This window comes from Pelodiscus sinensis, chromosome 7 (genome assembly GCF_049634645.1).
Source record: "Pelodiscus sinensis isolate JC-2024 chromosome 7, ASM4963464v1, whole genome shotgun sequence".
Lineage (NCBI taxonomy): Eukaryota > Metazoa > Chordata > Testudines > Trionychidae > Pelodiscus > Pelodiscus sinensis.
Window position 1 is genome coordinate 67,843,701 of NC_134717.1, and position 20,548 is coordinate 67,864,248.

The following is a 20,548-nucleotide window of genomic DNA, read 5'->3' on the forward strand; positions in this document are numbered from 1 at the left end:
ATCAATGTTGGTCCAGAGCTGATTGCTCTGATTTGTAATAACTATACTGAGAAGAAATGCATATGAGCACCTTTAACTGTAAGTTAACAAAAGCTTTTTTCCCTGGGAGGGATGAACGTAACATCTATCTGTATCTGTCTATACGCCCATATATATTTGATAAGCGGATTCCTGTACATTCATAATCAGCCTTGGAGCTATCTCCTTAGACTATCTGAGCGGCTGCTTCAGGGATGACTGAGCAGCAGATCAATGAAACAAAACAGGAGTTTCATTCTGAGAAGCGACTACAACTAGGGAATGGTAGAGCAGTGCACCTTAAACCAATTATACTACGCTGTCCCTCTAATTCTCAACTGTCAACCCAGTTCTGAAGAGACTGTTTTATAGTGGAGGCTCACGGGTGGTATAAAGCAGCATTTTAAAAGGTCTTAGCCTTTATTTTAGGACTGCCAGCCTGCTTCTTCATGCATTTAGTAGTTGGTTGAACACATCACACAAAACTTTATAACTGGAAACAAATATAAATGGCAACAATGTCAAACAGTTTTGACCGGTAACAAAGAAATAAAAAGGTTAGCTAAAATCGAAATGTAAAAATAGGCTACAGTTGCCATTTTGGTTATGAGGCTTTTACTTCAATCCTTCTGACAGCCTGATAGCTTTACAGAATCAGTACTGAACCTAACCTTATTTTTAGTTCTGATTATATGAAGCAATCTTTTTTTGTGTTGCTCATGTGCAGCTGAGCTAGTGAGTGACATACTTTCAAATACGTTTTCCCCAGTAACATCTGTATTTATAAACTGTGTTTCCTCAGACAGCAGTTAAAGGGACTTCAAGAGAGAATATGATGGCTCTGGGGTAATAGAAAGAAAGTGGGCAGAGGCAATGAAAGAGAATGTGTCCAACACATAAGCAAACATGCCTGCACATCATGAACTTAATCAGCTCAAGCCATACCAAAAGGGACTGAAAAATGGCAGCGACCCCCCCATTCTAGGAAAAGTTGCATAACTTACATTCAATGTGGGGCACAGGTAGCAGAGGGTGCTAGTGATGTCCAGCTGTACAGCCCCAAGAATGTGGCTGTGACCAAAAGTAAAGAAGGCAGCACCAATGAGAAAAAAAAAAAAAGCAATTCTGTGAAATGCTGGCCCCATACAACACCTGCATTCATACAAGCTGCCAGGAGTGAAAAATGGCTTCAGAGCATGATATTCTGCATGTACTTTATGCCTCCCCAGTAGAGAAGTGGTGAAGGAAGTTCAGGCTGCCGTAAGGGGAAATGTAACAGCAGTTAAAGCGTGGCCTGGTTTCACAGACACCTGATGGAGACAGGGTGTGATGTAGCATCTAAGAAGACCCAGCAACACTGTGCTGGGTGCTAAGCAGGAATGAAAGCCCGAGGAAGATTTACCACCAGGAAGGTGAACTAGTGCTGAGAACAGCCCCCAGAGTATAAGTGCTTATGAAGAAATGGCCCCAGGTGGGACAGCACAGAGAAAGTGGGTTGGTTTGCCAATGTCATGCAGCAATGTTGTTTTTAATGGAAGGAATTCACTGTTTCCCATTCCTGCTCCTATAGGCTGGTGCCATTCTGTGTTGTTTTTCTTGGGTCACCAGCCCTGCACATTCCCTTCTCATCTTCGATTATCTCACTCCGCAGTACTTGTCCCTGACTTTCTTGCGACTGCCCAGACAAGTGTCTAATATCAGCTAACAGCTGTCACTTGCAGCCATGTTTTTCACTACTTTTGTTATATGGGAGGAGAAGGGGAAGAGCTGTGATCCCCATGCCTGTGCACAGGGAAGTAGCTGCACTTTTAAAGGGATGAATCCTATGCTAGTCTCTATTTTTATGCATCTGTTTTCTCCTACATGCTGCATTATCAACAGGGTGATGAGAGTAGGGCTTATGGAATTTACAATCTTACCTTTAATATCTCCCTGTTTTTCTTATTGCATTTTTCTGTTGTGGTTGTTCAGGGGGGAACTGTTTATTGCAATGGACGCTGTTTGGAAACTCCAACTGCAGCTCACAATGATGAGAACAGTATATTTCATTTCCCGTAACTGATGCCGAAAAGCCATACCACAGTATCCAATTAAGGGATACTCATATTTATGGCTTCCAACTTTACGTATTACGAGGTAATAATAAAACTAGGTAAAATGCCACAAAAGCAAAATATGCAGTAAGATTTTACATAATACATGTGAAAAATACCTCCCCCCTTTTATTATCCTCAGTGATTAAAAGTGCATGTGATGCAGAACGGCAGTCCTTAACTGTCACCTCTATAACGTTATTAGGAGAGTTTGGCTTCACAGGGGCCAGTTTCACAATAAAAATGTAAGCATTTTAATATTACTCAAGGCTAAAGAAAGAAACATACTACATGAGGCTGTACCAAGCAAGTCTGGCGTACTCACACAGAGACATGGGAAGGTGACCATCCAGTGTTTTATAACTTTAGTTGGCTCTGCCATCACCAGAAGCTACATGCCTCCTAATCCCCGGACTGCCTACCAGAGAAGCAGCACCACTGCTATGCAGTCTTCACTTTCTTTGGATGATGGCAATATGTTTTCCCAGGAATTTAATAGCCTTTAATTGAATTTTCCCACTATTGATCCATTTCAGACTTTGCTTTCCCCAAAGTAAATCTCTCTCAAATGTACTTCTGAGCAAGCAGGCCTCATTTTTTTTAAAAGTTTTGTTATGGTCTCTACCCAACAGCAAGATCTGATTATCTGGGCCTCCCTCTCTGTGCATGTTTCAGTGATGTCTGCCATATGAAACCCAGAAATTAGCTTCTTCCTCACTTTCCTGTTCCACCAAAAAATAGGGCTGATAATATTTCCCTACATTGGATGGGCTGAACTTCATTACTATTAGCAAAGTCCATTTTGAACCATGGATGGAAACAGTGCTTTTTTTGTTAAAAAAAAGAACAAAAAGAAAGAAAAAAAAAAGGTGCCGGTACTCCAGGGGAAACGTTCTTGAGCTCTGACTGGAGGTGCTGGTACTGCGTCTAGAGGTGCTGGTACTGCGTACTGGGCAGTACCTTACCATCACAAAAAAAGCACTGCATGGAAAGGGCTATAGAAATAAAATGTATTATTAGTGAAACATGCTCATTATTTATACACTATTTATTTATTTTGCTGTCAGAGAAGTGAAATGTATTTGTGTAAAATAAAAGGATCGCCATTGTGACTTACTTGCTGCTTCTTCACACAGTGATATTGTAAATGTACTAAGTGGGGGAAGCTGACAGTGAGGGAGAAAGAATTATTTCTGGAAATGGGGAATTTAGCAAAAATAAAAACTGTCATAAAAACATTCTGGAAAAATCCTGGCTGCACTGAAATCAATCACAACACTTCCACTGATTACAATGGGACCAGTATTTCACCCACCAGTTCTTAAAAGCCTTATTCACTTTTATAAATAATATTTTAAATCACACACTTGACATCCATTTGCCTGGCCATACCCCTTTAAATCACTGAAATACAGAAGGGGGAGCAAAGGTGCAGTTCTAGATGTGTTTAAAATAGTTACAGTTCATGCTGAAGCAATCTGAAAAGGAGAAGTGCTTAGGGTGCATTCTGCCTGACAAAATGCTAATAGTTTATCAGTGTAAATAGTATAGATTAATAATATGTCCTTCTCTGGCTACTTCATTTTCAGAACTCAGAGGCCAATGAGATTTATGTCACTTGATTTTAGAATGCTTTTTATTTAATCCTTATCCATTTTAGCTAGATAAAAGTATGTTCCCATTATTAAATAAAATCGCAAATGAAATACCCTTGGGAAGGGGTGTTCTTGATGTACAATACACATAGCTTTAAACGTCAGATAATGTAAAAGAGGGAGATTAAAAAGCCATGGGGAGTAGAAGTCGTCGGGTTTTTTTTTTTAATCAGCCTGAAATATATTTTGCTATTATGTAATTCTGTCAAAAATGGATAATGCTTGTCATAATAGCATTGTGCAGAAAGTGCATTCCAATCCAGTGTTGATATAATTAGAAAATGTACTGCCGCTGATTATGTAACTATACATTTAGCTTACACCTATTTTAGAACATGATAATTTAACGCTAACTGTGATACTCATGAGGACATGCTAGACTACAGGTCTTAAGAGTCATTTTATAAAACAGGAGAACAGCTTTTGAATAATTCCTTAGTAGGTTCTTTGTTATGAACCTGTTTGTTACAAATATCTAATGGACCGATTCTGATTTGCACAGGGGAACACTTGTATGTATCTGGGGTGTATCTTTTCATATAAAAAGGAGGATGGGGATGGGAGCTATGAAATTAACTCATTTGGAAGATTTTTTTTTTAAATAATGCAGAACTGCTAGTAACATTCTAGTGAAGTTATTTTTCATTACTATATTTATGAATATCTATTGACAATTTTACATGCCTTTGCCATTGGAATTCTCTTATTCTTTTTACAATTGGAGGTGGGAGGGGCAGGGAACAAGCTGCATTACTGACACGGCCCGTGAAAATGTTTTTTTTTTTTATAAACTCGGATATGTGAAGGGCAAAAATAAAATATGAGTCCAATTCTTGAGCAGGTGGAAAGTGAAGCCTGTAAAGTTGTGCTGATTTACACCAGCTGAGGATGCAACCCATAGTATTTCTCTGAATTTCTGCCAATGGGGAAAAGGGTTACAGTAAGCAAAAAACAGCATCTCCTTCACTAAACCAAATAGTTGAGACCCTTTGAAAATTAAACAAATAAACCTCTTCTCCCCCCTCCCACTTCCTTGTCCATTCAGAGATCTTTACATCTTTGGCGGAAGAGTAGAGCCCCTACTGGCTTTCTTTTAGTAGGTGGTCTTCCTAGAATGGCACTGATATGCAGTAAAGTTACTGCAACTGCCTGAAGCATCAATTAACTTAATTCAGATTTGTGTTTTGTGCTGTTGGGAGCTGCTGTGCATCTATATTATGCCTCCATCTTTGGCAGAGCACTAAGAAGAAAAATGCCACTAACTCACTAGGACTTCTAAAATCTACAAAAAGGGCCATATGGAACCTAGAATAGTGAAATCCCAGCTCTGGGCTCCAAGCATAGCATATTTTTTCAGGACCAGGTTTAACAAAGTTAACAGGGCCTAAGTCTTGGATAATTTTCTTTGGGCACAGAGAGAAAGATGATGCTGTCAAAGATGTACACCTGTACCCGCCAGTGTTTCTTTCAGTGAATGGAAAAAAGTGTGAATATTTTTTTCTATATCTGTGAATGAAACGCTGTTACATCCCAGGGTGTGTGTACACTGCACCGTTATTTTGAGATAACTAACATTATTTCAAAATAACAATGCAAGCATCTTCACAGCCATTCTGTTAATTCGAAATAATTTCAAAATAACAGATGTCTTATTCTGAAATCTGTAAACCTCAATCTATGAGGAATAACTCCTATTCCGAAATAGCTATTTGGAAATAAGGCGTGTGTAGACTTTCCACCTCTGCTGTTTCGAAATAGCCCCTCACCAAGGCCATTGTAAGGGTATGTCTACACTGCACGCCTATTTCAAGATAAGCTATTCTGGAATAATTATTCCAAAATAGCTTATTTTGAAATAGAGTATCTACACTGCAGGGAAGCCTCAAAATTAGTGTGAGGCAGGCTTCCCTAAGGTAGACGCGCTATCTCGATTTTGAGCCCTAGGAGACACTGGGGAGAAATAACTTAGAATGGCCCTGGTGAGGAGCTATTTAGAAATAGTAGCAGTGGAGTGTCTACACTCGCCTTATTTCGAAATAGCTATTTTGGAACAGGCATTATTCCTTGTAGAATGAGGTTTACAGATTTCAGAATATGCCATCCGTTATTTCAAAATTATTTCGAAATAACAGAATGGCTGTCTAGACACTCACATTGTTATTTTGAAATAATACTATTTATCTCAAAATAACGGTGCAGTGTAGATGCATTTCTCCCCAGTGCCACCTGGGGCTCTAAAGCGAGATAGCACAACTACATTAGGAAAGCTTGCTTCAGACTAATTTTGAGGCTTCCCTGCAGTATTGACATGCTATTTTGAAATAAGCTATTTAGGAATAACTCTTCCGGAATAGCTTATTTCAAAATAAACATGCAGTGTAGATGTACCTCTAGGGTTTAAAACAATGCCATGAGTAGATGAAAATAAAATTAAGGCGACTCATTGAAGATGAATATGAAGCACCTCAAAAATTATTTGTAATGCCTGCTCCCATGCCAGTTGTTTATTAGTATTAAGGAATAAATATTGTAAACTCAAAAATATTTATGCCTACTTCCTGAAAGTAGATTTTTTTTGTCCTTCCTTCCTTCCTTCCTTCCTTCCTTCCTTTCTTTCTTTCTTTCTTTCTTTCTTTCTTTCTTTCTTTCTTTCTTTCTTTCTTTCTTTCTTTCTTTCTTTCTTTCTTTCTTTCTTTCTTTCTTTCTTTCTTTCTTTCTTTCTTTCTTTCTTTCTTTCTTTCTTTCTTTCTTTCTTTCTTTCTTTCTTTCTTTAAAGTTTTTCCGTTAAAAGCATTTGCGGAAAAGAGCATCTAGATTGGCATGGATGCTTTTCTGCAAAAGCACTTTTTGCAGAAAAGCGTCCGTGCCAATCTAGATGCAGTTTTGTGCAAGAAAGCCCCGATCGCCATTTTCACAATCGGGGCTTTTTTGCGCAAAATATACTGCGTTGTCTACACTGGCCCTCTTGCGCAAAAGCATTTGCCCAAGAGGGCTTTTGCCCGAACAGGAGCAGCATAGTATTTCTGCAAGAACACTGACCATCTTACATAAGATGGTCAGTGTTCTTGCGGAAATTCAAGCGGCCACTATAGACAACTGGCAAGTTTTTCTGCAAAAGCAGCTGCTTTTGCGGAAAAACTTGCCAGTCTAGATGCAGCCAAGATGTATAGAGGGGGAAAAGGGATTAGCATCAACTGACTCTGATTTGCTTAAGTACAGGGATTTCTGCATTTTGAATAAGCAGAAACATATATAAATGATGCATGATGTATTTATGAACTCAGGCATAAATGGAGACATTTGCAGGGAATACTTACGTGAGCTCAGGCTAGCTAGCTGTTCCATATACAACTCTGATATGTATTGAAAATACAGTTTCAGTGTTTATCCATAACCACTAATATAATAAAATGTTACAGATGACTGACTCCATGATATAATAGGGAAAAAAACAACAACTAAAGTACAGTGGTAGGAAGGAAGTGGAAAAACTGTGAACCAGAGCTGTAGCAAGCCTTATGAATCTTGCACAGCTCTAATGCAAACCCCAGGGGGAAAACTACTTGTATTGCAAAATTTCCCCTCAGAAATCTCAAAGAAGTTTGACACCTTAATTCATTTTCAGGACTTAAATATTTCAGGCAAGCTGGTGACACTATAATAGCCTGGTCCAACCTTTTATTTATTATGCTGCTCATGCCAATATTAGCGCTACAAGCTGCTGCTTACATTTGCTGTTTGTTTATTTCATACAGATCAAATTATTTGCCGAGATGTACTTTGTTTTCAGGCTACATGCTTGTGGACAAACCAAACAGCTTTCATTTTAATGTTTATTCACTACATTACTGAATTCATTCATTATGGAAATGAGGCATAAACCAGCTCTATGTAACTTATTGTCCAAATTCATTAATAAGCACATTCTAGTGGAAATTACTACTTTCCTTGAGCTACAGACTCTGTAAAAAAGAGATGACTAGAAATTCATTTAATGGTCATAAGTCAATTTCAGTTTGAATGCTCATAACTTGAGGATCTATGAGTGTAACAATGGGCAACACTAGCTAAAGAAAGAACACTGTATCTCCCATTAAAAACCAACCAACCACATTTAACCGCACATCAGCTTTTCATAAGGCAAGTCAGAGTTACCGGAGAACAGTTATAAAAAATGAGCTATCCTTTCAGGGTTGATGGATTAAATGAGCTGTCAATACTGCTTTCTCTCTATGGTTTTGTATTAAAATCTCCATAAGTGTATCTTCAATCTTATAGGCCTTCAGGAAATAATATTACTGAAAGAAGGAACATGGCCATAAGAAGCATGCCACTGCCTATCTCCTGGCATGGGACTTTGTGTGTGGGGCTTGCATATCACTGTAACCATTTAGCTTCCCCCATCTTTGCCCTCCCCTTATGAAAAAAATGTGTATAGAACTTACTACGTATAGAACCAATAATGTTATTGAGAGTTATATAATATACTGTAGAAATCACATTAAAAAGCTATATAATTTAATCAATGTAGCCAACTTTTGGAATTTTATGACACTACGGGGTCTCAGATTCACACAATTGCATAAGAATCTCATCTTTAATGTTTTTTAAAAGTATGTAGCTCTCATAGTTATGGGGAAAAAGCCTGAAAACATGACCTGAGTGTACTATACAGTTCAAAAATGAGAAGGCAAATAGACACCTATAATTTATTCTAAAGAATCTCATGATTTTGGAACCATAGTCATGATTCTGGAGGTGGGGGTGACAATAGCCTAACCAAACATGATAATCTTCCTGTTGGTTTTTGGAACTATTCTGTTGAATGCTGTGGCAGAAATAGCCATCTCCATTACATTCTATAGGATGATAAAAAAAATCCCCAACCAACCAAAAAGTCTCAGAGGGGTAGCCATGTTACTGTAAAAACAAGGAATCTTGTTGTACCTAAAACAAATAAACCAAACCCAATATTATGTAGATGGGCTCTATTTTTTGTTAGCTTTGATAGGATTTTTCCAGGGGGGGAATTTTATATTGATGGTTAAAACCCCTTGTGGGGAGATGTTTTCTCTGAAGTAGTATCACATGAAACAGCAGCTTTCTATCTATGCAGCTGTTTTAGAAACTGAACCAGCTTCCACTGAATATAATGGAAGCTTGGTCTCATTAGGTGTAACTAACATCTTACAATTCATCCTTCCATTGAGGGACCTCTTACTGGGAAGTAGCATTAAAACAGCAGCCTGCTTTTTAAAAACTCTCTCTTTGATTATGGAGATCTGAAAAATGATGACAGACCTTTAAAAGAATTTTTGTAAATATTAATTAAGATATCTAAGCTACTAGAAAATACCACTATTGCTAAACAGTGTAAAGAATGTGGCTAGACACCAAAAGATGTCTTTTAAAAATTGGAAGTCAGATCCTACTGAGAAAAATAGAAAGGAACATAAACTCTGGCAAGTCAAGTATAAAAGTATAATTAGACAGGCCAAAAAAGTACAAGTACATCAGAAGCAGGAAGCCTGCCAAACCATCAGTGAGGCCACTGGACGATTGTGGTGCTAAAGAAGCACTCAGGGATGACAAAGCCATTGCAGATAAGTGAAATAAATCATCTGCCTTCACTGCACAGGATGCATGGAAAATTCCCACACGCGCTGTACTTTGTAGGTGACAAATTCTGAGGAAGTGTCCCAGACTGAGTTGCTGTAGAGGAGCTGTTGGAACGAATTGATAAATTAAACAGTAATAAGTCACCAGGACAAGGTGGCAATCACCCAAGAGTTCTGAGGGAACACAACTATGAAACTGAAGACCTAATAACTGTGGTATGCAGCCTGTTGATTAAATCAGCCTCTGTATCAGATGATTGGCTAATAAAACACTGATTTTTAAAAAAGATTCCAGAGGTGATCCTGGCAATTACAGGCTGGTAAGACACTAAAGAATTCTACCAATTAGTAGAAAGGGCAGACGTATCAAACACATAGATGAACGAGATAGGATGGTGAAGAATGAACATGGTTTTTGTAAAGGAAAATTATGCCTCACCAATTTATTAGAATTCTTTGAGGGAATCAAAAAACATGGAGACAAGAGTGATTCTGTGCATAAAGTATGCTTGGACTTTCAGAAAACCTTGTTAAGGTCCCACATTACAGATTTTTAAATAAAATAATGAGTTATGGGATAACAGGGTGCATGATCCTCTCATGCAACAGTATCTGGTGAGGAAACTAAGGACAGAATAAACAGTCAGTTTTCAGAGTGGGGAGAGAAAAATAGTGAGGTCCCTAAGGATTTGTACTAGAACCTGGGCTGTTCAACGTATTCATAAATGATCTGGAAAAAGGGCTAAAAGAGGGAGGTGGCAAAGAATGTGAACAATACAAAATTACTCAAGATACCCAGTCCAAAGCTTACTTTGAAGAGTTACAAAGAGATCTCCCAAAACTGGGTGGCTGTGCAACAAAATGGCAGATGTTGATTCAGTGTTGATAAATGCAAAGTAATGTTCAACAATGCATACTGGAAAACATAATCCCAACTATACAAAATGATGGCACCAAAATTAGCTGTTACTGCTTCTCAGGACTTAAACAAGCAAACCCACTCACTCCTCAGTGTCACAGATGCACTGTCTCTGGAAAATAGGTTGCCCACAAGTGATTTAAACCCTGAAAAAAACAGGACAGAGCACTTGAATTCCTTCCCCAGGGGTACCCCAAGCTCTTTTGCCACAAGAGAGCTTGAAAAAAGAAACAAAAAGCACAGAAAACAAACTGTATCTCTGATAGGTGATCTCTCAGGCTAGGCAGACACAAACACAGACCTCCTGTTACCTTCCAGGACACAAAAATCAAATCATTGCCTAAAAAAGGGGGATCTTATTAACAAAACAAAAAAGTCATAATGTGACTATATAAGTCCCTGGTATAACCACACCTGGAATTCTGCATGTAGTTGTGGTTGTCTTATCTTAAAAAAGACATCACAACTGGAAAAAGTACAGAAAAGGCCTACAAAGGTCATCAGAGATATGAAACAGCTTCCATGTGAGGAGTGATTAAAAAGACTGGGACTCTTCATCTTAAAGAGATGATGGGGGGGGGATACAATACGGGTGTATGAAATCATGGAAAGTGTGGAGAAAGTGTTATATGCCCTTCACATAACACAAGTACACGGAGTCACCCAGGTAGCAGGTTTAAAACAAACATAAGGAAGCATACTTCCTCATCCAACACACAATCAACCTGTGGAACTCATTGCCACTGGATGTTGTGAAGGTCAAAAGTATAACAGGATTCAAAAAAGAATTATATAAATGTATGGATGCCATTAATGCCTATTAACCAAGATGGTCAGGGAAGCAAACCCCTGCTCTTGGTGTCCCTAAACCTCTGACTGCCAAAGGCTGGCACTGGATGAGATTGAATCACTCCATAAATTGCCCTCGTCTGTTCATTCCCTTTGAAGTTTCTGGCATTGGCCACCGTCAGAGATAGGATACTGAGCTAGATGGACAAGTGAATGACCTTTAGCCAGTCTTATGTTCTCATACATATGAAAAAGAGAGGAAGATTGGACTAATGGTTAAGGTGCTGGAGTGAGACTCAGCAGACACGGATTTAGTTTCCAACTCTGCCACAGACTTTGTGTGTCAGGCAAGTGTCTCTCTGTGCTTCTGATGCCAACCTGTAAAACAGAGTTAATACTTCCTTTGCCTGTCTTCTCGATTTAGACTGTATATTCTTTAGGGTGCAGACTCTCACTATGCATATGAGCAGTGGTTCGAATGATGGTGCCCTGATCTCAATTGTGGTTTCTAGGAGCTCCTGTAATACAAATAAACAACAATATAAATAATCGTGACTGGAAAGACTCTGAATTGGGCTACCATCATCAGTTTTATTTGGTCTTCTTCAAGACAAATGACTCACCACTGTGTCTCTAAAAATCCTTTCCTCCTAGATCAAATTTATGATCAAGTTTATGAACTCGTCTTTCCATCATATTTCCTTGTGACCCTTTCTGCACCTGCTATCTATTAGTCTCTATTCCACCATAAGGGAAATACATTTTCCATTGATTCTTCCTGCAACATGCTCAGGCGATTGCCACTTTAGCTGCTTTTCAATCTAAAAAATGCTCTTCTCCTTGCTTTGCTGTCTTATTCATTTGCTTGTTCTTCTGTCTCTCTGTGTGATAAAGATTATATCTGTCTACAAATTTGCTTTCCAGCTGTTATTGGGAGCTCCTACTCCATTTTCCTGGTGGGTAACAATATTTCACAGATGGTTGTGCATTGTTGTCAAAATCCTTCATTAAAAAGTATTTGTTTTTCATGATACTGTTCAAATGTCTAAAAGATCTGCCACTCCCCTCTCCCCCGCGCTTTGTCTCATTTTCCTCTTCTGGAAGGCCCCATGTCAATATGAATTTGGTGAGGGCCAAAACCCACTCCCCCAAAAAAACCCAAACCAAAAACCAACCAACCAACCAACCAACCAACCAACCAACCAACCAACCAACCAAAAAAAAACCCAACCACCAGATTTGAAGCTTCTCCTCCAATCAAAGTTATGTTTTTCCACTTGCACTGAGCTTAGTTGTGGTCTTTTCCAGATATACTTTGTCTTAACATTCTTTAGGCTCAGGTTATTTGTAACTAGCTACCTATCTGAAGGGTCAGACAACTTCACAGTCACTGGGATGGATTAGACATGGTATCTCTAAACAAGGGCACAACCAGAATTTTTCTGAGGGGGCCAGGGGTCTATCTGGCTTCCCCCTGATCCCAGTTCCAAAGATCCCTCCCTTGGCACCCAGCCCAACCCTCTCCTCTGCCGCTGTCCGCTTACCCAGTCCTGTTCTCTCACACACTGCCTCCGCACCCAGCGGTGTGCTCTCCCCAATTAACCCTGCTCCCCATCCACTTCCCTTCTGGCACCCCATGCCCAACTCCCAGATCTCCTCCTGCACCTGGCTCTACAGTCTTTCTGCTGAAGAGCTCCATCCCCAGTGGGGACCAGGCAGTTCTGGGAGCCCTAGATCTCTCCCCTCTCTGAGTCTCCATTTCTGTAGCAAGCCTGAAAATCCTGCATTGAGCGCTCCCACCAGGGCCCTCCGCTCTGCTTCTTCTCAGGGGCTAGGGCTGCTCTGTGCCCAGGAGCACAGGAAGGACTGAACAACGAGGAAGGGCCAAACAGGAACATAGTGTTACCATGCTGCTTAAATCCGGTCTGGCCACATCCCTATTCTGATAGAGGGGCAGCCAGGTCCAATGTGAGTGAAAGGGGGTCATAATACCACTTACACATGCCCTGTCAGATCCTTAATCATGACAGAAGAATAGCCTGGCTAGGTTTCCAGCTTCCCGCAGGGGCTGGGGAGAAGAGAAGGTTAGGTCTCCAAGTCTCCACCATCTTGCTATTCTTCTGTCTCCAAGTTTCCCCAAGCAAACAATAGTTTTGGAAATGGTTAACAGGGAAGTATATATAAAATTTAATTTAAAAAGGGACACAATCAAGTAGTTTAGAATAAAAAATTGCTGTACTTTAAAACAGTTCTAATCTTGTAGGAGAATTACTAGTATGTTATCCCTGAAATTAAGAATAAAATAATAGTGTCTGTTTTATGTAAAAGTTCAATGACATTTTTTCTATGCTCTTGGGGTCCAACCCAAAGCCCACCTAAGTGGGTGAAAAGACGCGAACTGAATTCAGTGGATTTTGTATCAAGCTCCTGAAAAACCAAATACTCAAAACCTGATCAATGTTTATCTGGGGATTTTTGCCTGAGTAAATACTAATTAAGGAATCCTTTTCACATGTGTACTAAAATGATCCATGTCATCATTAATGATTCTAGTGAACCATAACACTGAAAATGTTCTAGCCACATTGGGATAGCCTTCACTGTGATCACAGGTGGGTTGAAAAAAAAAGGTGTTTGTCCAATGGTAGAAAAGTTTGTCCAGTGGTAGAACGTCTCTACACTGATGATGCCCAAGTCAGTGCCACCTCAGAAGATGAGCTCCAAGCAATTGTCAATGTTTTCACCATGACCTACCGCAGTTTGGGACTGACTCTCAATGCATGAAAGACCAGGGTTCTCTTTCAGCAAACACCTGCCATACCGTTATCCAAACCAACCATCATGGCGGACAACCAAGTGTTGGAGAATTCCAGCAGCTTCCCTTATCTCAGAAGCTATGTGTCGAGCAATGCTGACATCAACGATGAAATCCACCATTGAATCTCCAGTGCCAGCGCAGCTTATGGACATTTACGGAGGTGAGTCTTCGATGACCATGACATCAAGACACAGACCAAGATTGACGTCTACAATTCTCTAGTCATCCCAATGTTTCTGTATGGAGCTGAATCTTGGACTCCCTATAGATGACATATTAAAGATCTGGAGCAATTCCTCCAAAGGGACCTGAGAAGAATATTGGGCATCACGTGGCAGGACAGACGGACCAACATTAGTGTCCTCGCAGAGGCTGATTCTTGCAGCATTGAGGCAATAATCACCCACAGGCAGCTACGATGGTCTGGTCATGTGGTCAGGATGCCTGACTCATGCTTGCTTAAACAGATTTTCTACACTCAGCTGAGGACCGAGATGAGATCTCGTGGTGGGCAGAGGAAGCGCTCCAGGAATGTTCTTAAGAATACTTTGGTAAAGTGCAGTATTGACACTGACACCTGAGAGAGGCAGGTGAAAGAGCAGGCAACTTGGAGGATCTCCATCAAGTGATGTCTCCATAAGGGAGATCACAGAGCCAGACATAAGAAGTGTGCCTGGGCCCATATTGGCACCGCTGGTGTTGGCACCTCTGGAGATAAATACTTCACATACAGCCACTGCCAGAGAATGCTCCCTGCCAAAATTGGCCTAATTTCTCATCTACATACTCATCAATTATAGGCGTCCAAGGGGAAATCTTACTTGATTCGAGGGATCCCAGAGAGACAGAGAGAGAGAGAGAGAGAAAACCAGTACAGGCTTAGTACTTGCTAAGGTGGATGCCTGCGCAGCTGCACAGAAAAAATTCTCTGCCCACCCACCTACTTTGCAGAGCTGCACAGCAACACTGTAGCTGCCCCAGGCTGGGGCTGGCTGAGGCGGCATGATGGGGAGCTTTTTAGGTGGGAGGAAGCAGCTAAGGATGCATGGTGGAGGGGCCAGGCCTGCTCTGGCAGCTGGAGCTGCGACCTGCCATGTGGCGACCAGATCTGGGCCCTGCCATGTGATGGAGGCGGAGGGGGAACTGGGGCTGGGAATAGATCAGGGGGTTGGGGATGGCTCAGAGGGACTGGTGCTGCTCTGGCAGCTGGGGCTGCATGTTGGAGGGGCTGCTCTGGTGGCTGGGGTCAACTCCAGCCCTTCCCCAGGCTTCCTGACTACTCTCTGGGCTGGCCTCATGGCGGCTGCCCAAAGCCGGAGCCGGGCTGCAGTACGGCTGCTCGTGGTGCTGGGGCCTCCTGCACCTCTATTCCTCCCTCCTGAGCCTCTCTTTTGCCCCTCAGAGCCCCCTGTCCCCCAATCCTCTGCCCCCCCTTCCCACATGTCACTGGCCCACCCCCAGTACCTTATTCCCTGCAAACCCTGGGCACTGGCACTAGCTTCCCCTCTGCCCTAGATGGGGACTCACAGCAGCCCTGTGAGTAGCAGCCTGGGGCAGTCTCGACCCTGCACACAGGCTGCCCAGGTAGCGGGGGTGGGGAGGCACATCTCACCTTCTCCCCAAGAGGTGGGGGGGGCACTACTTAGGAGAGTCTCTTGGGGAGTAGCACCACTGGTGGATGTCACAGAGGCACACATCCAAACAAGCACACACGACCTCATTGTTGGCGGCATAAGACAAAACTCACTCCGCTCATGGATGGAAAATCTTAGAGGGAACACTGAGTACAGGCATAATTGCTAATGCCCAGCTCCTGAGAGGTTGTTATAAATAGTGTCGGGAAAAGAAACAACAATTAGATGTTATAAAAAGTGCCTGAGAGCCTGAACTTAAAAGGGTACTTGGATATGCAGAAAAATCAATGTACACAAAGAGCAGACTTTCCCTACCTACAAGACGAAATTTCAAGGAAACTGACTGCTGTACCCACGATTTAGAAGCTGTAATTTACTATTCACCAGGAATTATATATATGTATGTGTGCATACATGTGCATACACACACACAACTCCTTCTGAGTTGTAGGAATAAATGTATTGCCAGTTGGTTTAGGGGGAAAACCCCACCAATCTCTCGATGCAAGTAAACAAATCCCTGAGGCCACGTACACTACAGATAAGATCGAAGCAGCTGCAGTCGATCTTCTGGAGTTCAAATTAGCAGGTCTAGCGAAGACACATTAATTAAACTGAGAGGGCACTCCCATCGATGCTGGTAGTCCTGCTTCTACAAGGAGTGAGGGGGCTAAGATACTGAGACTTAAGGCAGTGGTCTCCAACCTTTTTAAGCATGAGATCACTTTTTGAATTTAAGTGCAATCCAGGATCTACCTCAAACCCAAATACCCTTGCCCTGCTTCGTTCCCGCACCTTCCCCTGAGACCCTGCCCTGCACACTCCATTCTCCCTCCCCCATCCTCACCCACTTTTATCAGGCTGGGGGCAGACGGCTCGGGTGTGGGGGAGGGAGATGCAGACGCTGGTCTTGCGCTAAAGGATTTGGAGTGTGGGAGGGGTTCTGAGCTGAGCCTGGGGCAGGGAGTTCAGGTGCAGGAGAGGGAGTTTGGGTACAGGGGGATTCGGGGCTAGAGCAGTGGTTTGGGATATAGGAGGGGTTCAGGACAGGGGCTAGGGTTCGGAATGCAGGCTCCAGCTGGGCACCCACTTACCACTGGTGGATTCTGGGTGGTTACCCTTACCCTGGCCCTGCACCACTCCCAATAGCAGCCAGCAAACTCTCTCCATACTTGCCCCCTGCTCTGTGGAGATGGGATACAGGTGGGAGGAGGAACACCCTGACATCAGCATCCCCCCCTCCTCTTCTTCCTGTGCCTTGCACAGCAACCAGGAGACTCCCGAGAGTGAAGGGCACCTCCAAGGCAGAGGGCAGGAGCAGCACAGCAATGCTGAAAGAGGCAGAGGACAGTGATAGCCTCCTGGCCAAACCTGCCAGGACCACCTGTCAAAAGTTCCAAGATCTACCAGTAGATCCTCGTCTACTAACCAGAGATTGCTGACTTAAGGTATGCAATTCATGTAGCTGAAGCTGCATATCTTAATTCAAACTTATTCCCTAGTGTAGACCAGGAGTCTTATTAAAAATGAGAAGGATGTATGCATGGGCACAAACACATGCACACACAGAATGTAAAGCTGGCAGTGACAGCCCAGTGAAACCTGGGAGTTTTTGGAAGAGCTGAGCGGCTAATGAATTTCAAGTCTGAGTGCAAGCTCATAGATACTCTCTCCCCTAATGCAAATGTCAGTTTTGGTGAAAATGCTACACCCTGACATCAGTTTATGTTTATCTGAAATTATTCAGCCGTGTCCATTTCTCAGAACAAAGCCTATCTGTGTAGAATGGGCTCCTTGAAAGAAAACAAACAAGAAAAAAAGAAATACAGCAAATCCATGGGAAGATTAACATTTCAAGGTAAAGTGAACTTTCAGTTTTGTAACCAGAGAAGTACAAAAATGTATTAACAAAAATCGCTGTGGTTTGAAAGAATATTAGGGAGCAAGTGCAATGAATAAATATACAATATTAACAGGGTAGTATGAAAAACACCTTCAAGAGTGTTTGGGTGATCCTTTAAGACCACCCCACTCTGGAAACAGCATGTGTGCATGTGCATGCAAAGGGAACTATCTGCTTCCCTTTAATTGCCAGATCCTTTACAAATAGCATTTAGCAGCGTTAAGATCACTATAACAGACAATACCAATTATTCCCTTATTCCCTTTGATCCTTGTCAAGTCAATCCACACGATTCAGAGTTTTTATAAGTGAGCATGAAAGTCTCTCTCAGGGAAGGCTTACAATACAAAGTTTCGTCAGCATAGCTGTGTCATTTATGGGTGTGAATAAATCCCCAGTGCAGATACAACTATATTGACAGAAGACGGCTTCTGTTAGCATAATAGAAAATACTGGTAGAAAACTCTTTTTGGGGCATAAGCTATGTCTACAGTGGGAGCAGGGGAGGGGGCTTTGCTGGTATAGCGATGCCGATGTAGCTATATCAGCCAAGCATCTGTCATGTAGACAAAGTTTCAGAGGTATCCAAGGATACCAGGCACAGTAAATGGGCTTCTTTGGAAACCCCTGGATTCATTAACCCGAAGGTATAATTTCAAAGATACTGTGATCAAGGAAGTGCTACTTCTTCACATAGGCTGTGTCTAGACTGCATCCCTTTTCTGTAAAAGGGATGCAAATTAGACACATCGCAATTGCAAATGAAGCGGGGATTTAAATCCCCCCCGCTTCATTTGCATAAACATGGCTGCTGCTTTTTTCCAGCTCGGGGCTTTGCCGGAAAAAAGCGCCAGTCTAGATGGGGATCTTTCGGAAAATAAAGCCTTTTCCGAAATATCCCTTATTCCTCTTAAAATAAGGAATCTTTCGGAAAAGGCTTTATTTTCCGAAAGATCCCCGTCTAGACTGGCGCTTTTTTCCGGCAAAGCCCCGAGCCGGAAAAAAGCGGCAGCCATGTTTATGCAAATAAAGCGTGGGGGATTTAAATTCCCGCTTCATTTGCAATTGCGATGTGTCTAATTTGCATCCCTTTTATGGAAAAGGGATGCAGTCTAGACACAGCCCTAGTGATGAGCAAAATAAGGAATATGGCCTGTCCCTTCTGCTGAAATACAGTAACACCCATATACCAGAATATCCCTAAAATAATCATTAAACATAGTCAAACAACAACACACATTAGAGTAAAGGGGAAACATATGGGCTGTGTCTACACTGGCATCCCTTTCCGGAAAAGGGATGCTAATGAGACACTTCGGAATTGCAAATCCACGGGGGATTTAAATATCCCCCGCGGCATTCGCATTTACATGGCTGCTGCTTTTTTCCGGCTCGGGGTTTTTGCCGGAGAAAAGCGCCAGTCTAGATGCGATTTTCCGGAAAATAAACCCTTTTCTGGAGGATCCCTTATTCTTACTTTCAAGGAATGGCTCTGTACTTTCAAGTAGGAATAAGGGCTTATTTTCCGGAAAAACGCGTCTAGACTGGCGCTTTTCTCCGGCAAAAACCCTGAGCCGGAAAAAAGCGGCAGCCATGTAAATGCAAATGTCGCGGGGGATATTTAAATCCCCCGCAGATTTGCAATTCCGAAGTGTCTCATTAGCATCCCTTTTCCGGAAAAGAGGTGCAGTGTAGACAGAGCCTGTGTGAAACTGGAGTCACATGGGTTGCTCAGCATGAGCTTACCAGATTTCGAACCACATACTTAGCGAACCTCAGTTACCACATATGGAGATAAGCAATGACACAAGAGTAGATTTAAGTGCATAAAAGAGGCCAGGTCTTCAGCTGATGTACGTTGGTGTAGGTCCATTGACGTCAATAGAACTACACCACATTATAGTTGAGGAGGACCTACCCTTACAAGCATGTCATCTTCAGAATCCCAAATGTCCATGATCTGGCCTCAAATGAGAAAAGACATTGCCAGGGATTACTTGTGAATTATATAATGCCTTGTTTAGTTAGATACACATTCCTGCATAAGAGGTATGACTCAGGACAGCCCCTCCACTACTACACATTTAGGGGCACAGGTTTAGTGCACGTCTTCTGGGGAAATGTAACAAAATAGGAGCTACAGCTCTGTGACCTTTTCTTCTTTGGGATATTACAGAAGATTTGCTCAAGAGAAAAATGACACTTTTAAAATTGATCTTCTCTCCTTCTTTCCACCCAACAGAGCCCAGCGACTTCCATTTCCTGTAACATGGACTCTAGTATCCTCACAGAATTCTCTGCAGTTCTTGATGCTCAGGGACAGTGTTTTTTAAACTGTGTTCCGTGGCACACCGGTGTGCCATGAGGCAGTCAGAGGTGTGCCATGGAGAACAACATAGTTCAAAATGGCCACCCTTACTGGGACAGGCAATTCCCCCTCCTCCCCCAATAATTTTCCCCCGACCCTATTTTTTTTTTTTTTTTTTTTTTTGCTCAATAACTTTTCCCTGGCCTCTTTTTTTTTTGCTCAACAAAATTCCTTGGTGTTCCTCCCAAAAAAAAATTATTGTTTGGTGTTCCTCTGTCTTAAAAAGTTTAAGAAACACTGCTCAGGGACCTTCTCCAATACACCTTTACTCTTTTTTTGTTTGCCTCAACTCTGCCCTTGCTTCCTGCAAAATAGTCCAGTGTCACCGTCTTCATCGCCTCTCATCTGTCCTCTAATCTCCAGCAACTAGTTGCTGCTATTTATTCTCTTCTCATGGCTACTACCCCTCTCCTGTGCTCCCCCGTAGGAAGTTATCATGACTTTTCTCACCAAGATTTAGCTACTTCCTCCCTTCTGCTTCCGATTCCAAGGCTACGTCTACACTGTTTGTTTTTTGTGGAAAAGGAAATGCAAATGAAGTGCTCATTAGCAAATCTTGCACTCTCATTTGCATATTCCCCTCTGATCCTTTTTGCGAAGAGGTTTTTGTGAAAAAAACCCGCAGTGTAGATGGGGCCATTTTTTGGAAAAAAAACCCTTTTGTGCAAGATCCTGTAAATCTCATTTTTTGAGGAATAAAGGATCTTGCACAAAAGGGTTTTTTTTTCCGAAA

The 20,548-nt window shown here is 41.9% G+C and overlaps 1 protein-coding gene across 2 annotated transcripts in view; it reads right to left on the minus strand.

Annotated features, from left to right (window-relative positions):
- TMEFF2 (transmembrane protein with EGF like and two follistatin like domains 2) overlaps nt 1–20,548 on the minus strand; it is a 221,999-nt gene that overhangs the window by 36,694 nt on the left and 164,757 nt on the right. Inside the window, exon 8 of one of the 2 annotated variants that reach the window (XM_075934213.1) lies at nt 19,330–19,412. The exons of the other annotated variant lie outside the window; for it this stretch is intronic. Coding sequence (XP_075790328.1) covers nt 19,345–19,412 — 68 coding nt within the window. The 3' untranslated portion in view covers nt 19,330–19,344. Of the gene's footprint in view, nt 1–19,329; nt 19,413–20,548 lie in introns of those variants that run through there. 2 annotated transcript variants of the gene reach the window in all.